Source organism: Coffea arabica, chromosome 2c (assembly GCF_036785885.1).
Source record: "Coffea arabica cultivar ET-39 chromosome 2c, Coffea Arabica ET-39 HiFi, whole genome shotgun sequence".
NCBI classification, from domain to species: domain Eukaryota; kingdom Viridiplantae; phylum Streptophyta; class Magnoliopsida; order Gentianales; family Rubiaceae; genus Coffea; species Coffea arabica.
In genome coordinates, this window is record NC_092312.1 from 64,306,994 (window position 1) to 64,315,986 (window position 8,993).

The 8,993-nt window shown below is 36.0% G+C and overlaps 1 protein-coding gene and 1 pseudogene across 1 annotated transcript; both read left to right on the forward strand.

Moving 5' to 3' along the window:
• The first annotated feature begins 7,923 nt into the window (after window positions 1-7,923).
• On the forward strand, window positions 7,924-8,722 carry LOC113724497 (perakine reductase-like). Its single transcript, XM_072077094.1, has 2 exons — window positions 7,924-8,070; window positions 8,480-8,722. Exons 1-2 carry the CDS (start codon window positions 7,924-7,926, stop codon window positions 8,720-8,722), a joined length of 390 nt encoding a protein of 129 aa, XP_071933195.1.
• LOC113728335 (U2 spliceosomal RNA) lies at window positions 8,142-8,251 on the forward strand (annotated as a pseudogene).
• Window positions 8,723-8,993: the final 271 nt, after the last annotated feature.

The window sequence follows — 8,993 nt, forward strand, 5'->3', positions numbered from 1 at the left end:
TATCTAGTTTCCAGTGCCATAAACGAAACTCAATTTTGACATCGGAGTAAAAAGTTATAGCCGAAACAATAGGACTGCCTGGGCAATCCGGGAAAATTTTCTAGTTCTGCCATACTTTGAAAATCAACACATTTGACCAACCAAATCATGTTATTTTTCAACGAAACTTTCTACACTATCCATATAACATGTATGCATCATAAAAAAGCCATTAGAACTTCAAAATTTTGTACCAAAGTGCACGAACAGGGCAGGGGTAAAATGGTCACTTTTACTCATTGCACCATCCTTGAGTTTCTATCAACAACCCAACATTATTCCACTAATATAAGCACTAAACCAACATTAATTTCATCATCAATTACCAAATCAGTCCATCCAATCAAAGTGGGAGTTCATAGAGCCCACATAACAAAATTTCCATCCATATAACAACACCCACATGAAGCTACAAGCTTCATATCAAAGATCCATCCACTAAAACCAAGACTAGAAGATTAGATGATTACCTCCTAGCTTTTGAGATGAAACCAGAAATTTTGACCACTAAAAAACTCCAAGAAATCGTGGAAATGATGCTCCTCACCTGGCTAGAGTTGTTCTTCTAGTATTATGAAAGTTGTGTACAAATTTTGAGGTGAAATGGTTGGATGAATGAAGGTGAAATGAGAAGAACTTTGTTCCTTCTTCTTTGCTTAGTGTATTCGGCCAGCTTGAAGGAGAAAGGAGAGAGATGGTGCTAATCAAAAGAGGCTTCCTAAAGAAGGTTGGTGGTTGGTGGCCTTTTACACAAAACTCAACTCTTAATGGTACGCGTACGCGCACGTTTCGTACCTCCATTTTTTTTCGGGTTTGTTTCAATTGTGCACTAAACCTCTAATGCACCTGTATTCATGCTATTATTATTCACTCTTAATGGTCTAAAAATAAAGGCCTTAAGTCCCTTAATTGAGCGTGTGCGTAAAAACATGTACTTCCAATTTAAGCGCGATAAAGTGAAATCTCCAAGAAATTCTTATAACGATAGTACTGCTAAGTAATACTTGAGTACTTAAACATAAAATACCTATTTTTAAGACTGATGTATAAGTCTCCAATTTTTCAAACTTATTGTATTCTCAAATCAATCACTGTTTCGAAAACGCGTATTCACTATTCTCACTTAACAAGTTTTCAAAAATTAATTTCCATAACAAGTCATTTTAAAAATACATATAAGTCATAGTTCCATGTAATTGGGTCTAAAAAGGTTAGAAAATAAGGGCAAACAAGCAATTAAATATTTAAATAAGCTCGTAACAGGAGTTTAAAATAAATACATTTTTACGAGTCCTCACGACCTTTCTTAATCTAATATTGATCATTCTTACTTTTTCAAAATTAATACACTCTCAGTTCAAATATAGTCTCGAAAAGTATGTACTTGTTGTTCCGAATTAAACGAGTTTTCGAAAAGTAACTTTTCTAACAAAACGCTTTAAAAACATAAGAGAAGCGTTTTTTCATATAAATGGATTTTAAATAGTCAAATTAAATAATTAATTAAGCCAGTAAAATGAAATAAAAAAAAGAAAATTTTCGGGTCCTCACACACCGTGCTCTCTTTAGAAGTGTCTGATTCATGCATTCTGCTACACCGTTTTGTTGTGGTGTGTGTCGAACTGTGTGATGCCGAGCAATTCCTTCATCTTTGCAGAACTCATCAAACTCCTTTGAATAGAATTCCATATCATTATCAGTTCTCAACCTTTTGATCCTCTTTCCAGTTTGATTCTCCACTAGGGCCTTCCACTGCTTGAAGTTCTTGAAAACTTCACATTTTTCCTTCATAACGATTACCCAAGTCATCCTTGAATAAGCATCAATCATGAATAAAAAATACCAATAGCCTCCCAAAGACTCAACTCGTGAAGGACCCCAACAGTCAGAATGGATGTAATCAAGTGTGCCTTTTGTCCTGTGAATTGCCTTCTCAAACTTTCTACGATGTAGTTTACCGAAAGTACAATGTTCACAGAATCCAAGATCGGTGACCTTATGGCCTTCTAGAAGATCACATTTAGACAGAATCTGCATCCCCTTTTTGCTCATATAACCAAGCCTAATGTGCCACAGGTTGGTCATATCAGACCTGCGATTTTCAGAAGATGCAATAGCAGCAGCGGCAAAACCTGTTAGCATAGAACCCTGTAAGATGTATAGGGTGTCATGCTTAACTCCTTTGAGAACCACTGATGAATCTTTACTGATGCACAACTCTCAACTTCCTCCGCTGAACCTGAAACCCTTACTGTCAAGAGTACTAAGTGATATCAGATTCTTCGTCATTTTGGGAACGTGCCTGACTTTGTTCAATGTGGCAACTTTTCCAGCATGTGTCCTGATCTTCATAGAACCGATCCCAACAGCCTTGCAGACAGCGCTATTAGCCATCACGACATTTTCGCCATCTATTTACTCATATGTTGTAAACCATTCCCTATTTGGACATATGTGATAGGATGCCCCAGAATCAAGAACCCACACATCAGAGTGATGTGTTGGTTCGTTTGCAATTAGGGCCAGATCTTCATCTGAATTTATCGCCCCTTTCTGCAACTGAAATTGAAGCATGTTGTTTTTCCTGCTGCTTCTTCTTCTTAGGGCAATCTGATTTTCAATGATCCTTTTCCTTGCAGTAGTTACATATATCATCCAGTTTGGGACCTTTAGAGAACTGCTTCTTGTTTCCAAACTTTTTTTTTTCCAAATTTGCCTTTACCATTGGTGATTACTAACCCAGCAGCCTGATTATCTGTAACATTACCAGCTGCCTTATGGCGCAACTCTCTACTATGCGGTACTGATCTTACTTTTTCTAGAGTCACAGTATCTTTGCCGCCAATAAACGACTGAACAAAATTCTCATACGATAGCGGTAGAGACATTAACAGAATCAACGCGGCATCCTCATCCTCAATTTTAACATCAATATTACGCAACTCAAGAAGAATCGTATTTAATTGATCTAAATGTTCTCGAAGAGGAGTACCTTCCTGCATACGCAGACCGAACAGACGTTGCTTTAGGAGCAACTTGTTGGTTAAAGACTTTGTCATGTAGAGACTTTCAAGTTTAACCCACAAACCCGCAGCAGTTTCTTCACTGGTGACCTCAGTGATGACATCATCTGCCAAGCACAGCATGATTGTCGAGTGAGCCTTTTCCTCCAGACTCATCGACTCTTTGTCAACGGAATCTGATTTCTTCTTCGTCAGCGGACTCCACAGACCCTATTGCTTAAACAGAGCCCGCATCTTGATCTGCCACAGATTGAAACTATTTCTCCCGGTGAACTTGTCGATCTTGATGTTCAATGCAGACATATTGTTGCGAGACCCGAGTCCTAGGATGAAATCTAGAGCTCTAATACCAGTTTGTTAAACAAATGCAACGGAACGGAAGAACAAACAAGAACAAGCAAGAACAAATTTGGGAGAAATTAGATTTTTCTATTAGGGTTCGGAATGTATCAGATATTTTGTACAGAATAGATATAAAATGTATATCTACAACCAAATAACCAAAACGGACTGGACCCAAAAATTAGGCCCAAAAACTGAGACACCCCCCGAACAGCTCAACGGAGGTCGAAGATCTGATTCAAGGCATTTCAACACGGTCACTTAATCTTAGTTCTAGTTGGTTAATCTTTGCTAGGAAGCTTGTAGCTTCATTGTTATTGTTGTGGTTTGAGTTTAAATGTTGGAATGGGCTCTATGAAATCCCACAATGGATATATTGGACTGATATAGTGATAATGAATGTTGTTTGAGGTAATTATATGTTAAACAAGATGATATTTGGGTAGGAAAGTGAAAAGGAGACCGATGGAAGTTGATGTTAGGTATGAACGAATCTGTCCTATTTTTGCAGTGGTTTGATTTTGAATTTTTGATGCTCAAGACCTTGAAACTGATGTATATATGTTGTATGTGATGTGTATAAAGTTTCTACCAAAAATCATTTGGATTGGTTGGATAAAAATTGAATTTTGGCAAGAACAAAATCTGAAAAACGTGTAACAGTGGTCCTCTGGTAGTGTTCTTTGAACGAACATATCTCTCTGTCCGGATGGCGGAATTGAGTCCTGTTAGTGGCATTCAAAACTAGACATCCATAGTTTTCTAATAGTGTATTATGCATCTTCTAATTCGAACTGAGGCATCTGTAATGACTAATCAAAGTTGGCTGCCCTGTTTTGTTAGTCCAAACGAGAGGAAGTTAGAAACTGCAATTTGTGGCTCTATTTTCTCTCATTTGAAAATTGAATTTTAAAATGATTTGCTCTGATGAAATGTAGCCTTTTGAAAGTAGTTTCCAACACCACCAACCATGCTCAATTTCAAGTTGTATTGAGTGAGATATAGTCCAATTCCCAAACTATAGAAAATCTGAAAAACCCTAATTTTGGCTAGCCGAATGACCTAACTTGATTTGGAACATGTTGTTTTGGAAATTTTGATGTCAATCACCTACCAAATGTATATTAGATGTTTTTAAACCTTGGTTTCACAAATGAGTCAGCTTGGAGTTGATTTCATGATACAAAGTGTTTGATAGGGAAAGAGAAACTTGAGTTGGCAGATTTGTTTTGAAAATTTCACAAACTTCAGTTGTTTTGTTAACTGCATTCCCATGTGAGTTTTTGTGTGAAATTTAGTAGAAATATAGTTCATATATGGAAGATTTAGTGTACCAAATTTGGTGTATTTTCAGTGCCAATTCGGTGGCCAAATAAGACTTCAAAGATAGCCTTTCAAATCTGGAAAATGACTGAACAGTTTATAAAATGCGACCAATTTTGAGCTGCTATATCTCAATGCTCAAAACTCCGATTTCAGTGCCGTTTGTTGTATTTTAAACTTTGGTTGGAATTATAATTGAGTTACAAATTTTATATGCTAGTTCACTTTCTGTGAATTTTGTCGAATTTCCAAAGTTTGCCGAAAACCAAGATTTAAACTATCTTGTAGTGCGAATCAGCCACTTTAAGCTGAAATTTGAGTGTTTTCCATTTAGAATCTTGGAAAAGTGTCTTCTAGGAACTTTTAGCACTTTGAAACTAGTTTTCAATGGTGCCAAGTTTTCTAATTTTGGACCTACTAAGTGCAAGACCTAATTTTTCTAAGTTTGACGCGTAAAACTGAAATTTGCCGATTTCTTAGAAAATGAAATTTTGAGAACTTGTTATTCTTTCTTGATGTTAATTGATTGCTTTAAACTCGATTTCATGAAGGAAATCAGTTTTTCTTTGTGTTATTAAACCATCACTTTTGAACTTCGATTTTCGAGAAAAATAGGTTCTCTTTTGAGACTTTGGTTTAATCTAAACAAGTGGATATTCTTTCTTATGTGTTACGTGGTAGTGGGTTTACGTGAGTGATGTATGGTCACTATTTCTTCAGGTACTCAAGAGAGTCTTGAAGAGAATTCCGGAGGGGACAACTAAAGACTTTACTCGCTCAATTACTTTTGAATTGGTAAGTGTCAAGTGCATGACTTGTTGTGTTTACTTGATTTATCTGCTTATATACGTGAATATCACTTGGTGAGATGAGTGTATACTTTATCGCACTCGCTCTCCTTTACTCAAACTTTACTTGCATTAAACTTGATTTTCAAAGTCGATTGAAGTGAATCTCGTCGGCAAAATATACTCATTTACGTGTGCATGTCGTGTTGTCGTATATGTCGTGTTTTCGAGTGGAGTGAACCTCCTCGACTTATGGGGACACCCAAATCTCATTGGCCAACCTTGCGAATCGAGCTGGTATAGACTTGGTCGAGAAGTTTGATGAACCATGGGATTATTACAAAACACAACTTGATCTTTTGAGATCTTGTTCGGCATACTCGTGGAGTATCACCCTTTTCGTGTGTGTTCTTAAAAACAAAAATTGATCACTTGAGATCTTGTTCGGTATACTCATGTTCGGTATACTCGTGTAGTATCGCTCTTTTTGTGCGTGTTTGGTTACGGATCTGAGAGGGTGGAATGGTGGATGGAGGAAGTATTAAGTGAAATTTCTACCGACTTAATACCTACCCGGATGATGGAATGTCATCACGAGTGAGTATCGGATCGAGCCTTGGCGAAGCAAGTGGAAATTAGCTCCTGAGAGCTCCTGTATCCTTAACAAGTGTGTTATATTACCAATTGTGAATTACTTGAACTTTCTGACTTTAAATCCTGTACATATGTTACTGTTACTTGTTACTTGAACTATGTGTTCACATGTGCATGTTTTGTTTTTTTTTTTCTTGGCCTCACGAGCGTTCGCTCACTCTGTTAGATTTGTTTTCTTAGTAGGACCAAATGGGAAGATTTTGGAGAAAAGCCAACTAGATTACTCTTTTGATTAGTTCCTTGGTTGTAATTGTTTGGTCGACTTACAAAGGTTGTATTTTGGGACTTGATACACTGTTGAATTTGGGATTTTGAATGTATTTGTTTAGACAACTTTTTGAGGTTGTATATTTTGGGAATGAGATGTACTTTTGGTATATTGTAATATAAGATTGAATATCTATGTATGGAAATGACTTCTTTTCTTACGTCGTCTGGTATTAATAGCCATTATTGTATTAAACTTAAACGGGAATTGTACCGAGTCCTGGCGAGAATTGGGCAGGCGTTCCACGGATACCCTTGGATTCGCCCTTGGGAGAAGTGGGGGTGTCACAAATTCAATTATATTGGTGGATTTAAATGAATTATCCATATCATCCATATACATCCACTTAACTTAAAAAAGAGAAAAAGAACATTGTGACTCCAACCATTTATAGAAAAGTGGAATCAAATTTGGTGAGACCACCTATTTTTTCCTTCATAATTTTCTCACATGCCAAGTTGCTAATGGCGTTAATTGTATTTTCTTTGTTTCTAGTTTCTAGACTTTTTCAAAATATATTTTAGTCCCTACTCATTTTCTTTTCTTTTTTTTAAAACTCTCATATAGTAATGGCCACAAACTTGCACATTCTTAAGTAAGGAAAAAGCAAAATGCATCATACAATATCAAAGTATTTTTTTTTTCTTGATAAGGCTTGACACTAGTTAAGATACATAATGACACCTTTCCACTGTAAAACTATATGAATTAATTTTCCCTACACTATCAGTATAAACATTAAAGGAGTTGGATAAATGTCACATTATTTGAATTTAAATTTAAATATCAAATTTTGTATATGTGTCATACATCTAGACCCGCTAGTGTATACACTGTATGTGTATAAAAAATTTACCCAAACTATATTCATTCACCCAAAAGTTATAATAATGTAGCCAAGTTTTTAATTGTTCATTACTTTGTAGGATGATACTTAAAGTAATGATGAAAGGCTAAACTAACCACAATAGCTAGATTTTCTCGAAAATAATAATTTGAAACTGCTTTACAAAGAATTGAAATAGAGTAAAAGCACAAGCATTTGTTAGTACCAAAAGATTTTTAGGTGATTTGAACATAGAACTTCCGGGATTTGTATTATTTGAGAAAAAATATTTGAATCTTAAATTTAGAACTTGGAAGAGTGAATTGATAAATGGATGGATTATGGTTTTACGCTACCCATTTAAATGGCATCCATTTAGATTCATTTATTAAATTGTTTTAATTGGATTGGATCAATTTGATCTACTATTCATTTAACTAAAATCATTTATCAACTATACATGCATTTTGCCACTTCTAGTGGAAACAATATTCAGATATTCTAAGGAGACATCCTAGAGTGTGGAAATTAATTCATTTTGTCCTTGTGTAGCAGGCTAAACTTGAACAGGCCTATTGAATTTGTCGGTACTTGTCCCACTTTCTAAATTATATTAATTTTCTTTTTCATCCTTAGGTTTCAAAATTAGGATTTGGATGCATGGGGCTTTCTGGAATTATGAATGATCCAATCCCTGAAGAAGACGGAATTGCAATCCTCAAGGAAGCCTTCAATAAGGGAGTTACGTTTTTTGATACCTCAAATAGATATGGGATTGACAATGCTAATGAATGCTTGATCGAAAAGGTAATCATGCTATTTTTTCTAGTCTCTCACACTAGAGCTCCCCGATTTGAACCGACGCTCAGACATGTTTTATACCTTCTTCGGCCTTTTGGCTAAGATCCATGTAGTATATGTTCTTATCAATTTAATATCTGATACGTGAGCCATCGGCCCGCATGATATTAAATCAATAGGAGCTTCTCAACTAGTAAGAGAAGGCTTTGAAATAACAATTGCTGTTGGCAGGCAACTTGAAAAGTACCATAAGCTGTTGAATAATGCAGTCACCTGCTCTAACCTTAGAATGGAATTACCTTTCCCTTCAGATTCATCATTCATCATCATTGCATAGAAATATTACAGAAAATGATTTGTTTCCATTTACTTGTGAAATAGCCAAACAACTGTTATATTGGAGGCATTGAAGCAGTTACCCCGAGAAAAGATTCAATTAGCAACCAAGTTCGGCGTACTCGGATATTGTCACGATCATGTTATAGTCAAAGGTACTCCGGAATATGCCCGCTCGTGCTGCGAAGGCAGCCTCAAATGCCTAGATGTGGATTTCATTGATCTCTATTACATCCATCGAATCAACACAACAGTGCCTATTGAAGAAACAGTAAGTGCTGATTCTTTTGTTTTCTTGCCAGTGCCCTTTTCTGTCGCATAACATAGAAGACATCTTGAAATTGCCCAGTTTTATTACTAAAGATAACAACTCACAAGATAGGTGATGAAACCACCAAAAAACGAGGTAATGCAATGATCAAAATATTCCTCCATTCTTTCTTAGGAGCTACCTAGACCAATGTTTTTTAAAACTATATTGAACCGAACGGTTCAATTGGTTAAACCATGAACTAGCTGCAGAATAGTTTAATTTGGCCTCTATTAAACCCAAAAAGATTATACAATTAGGTCAAGCTCAGCCAGAAACTAGT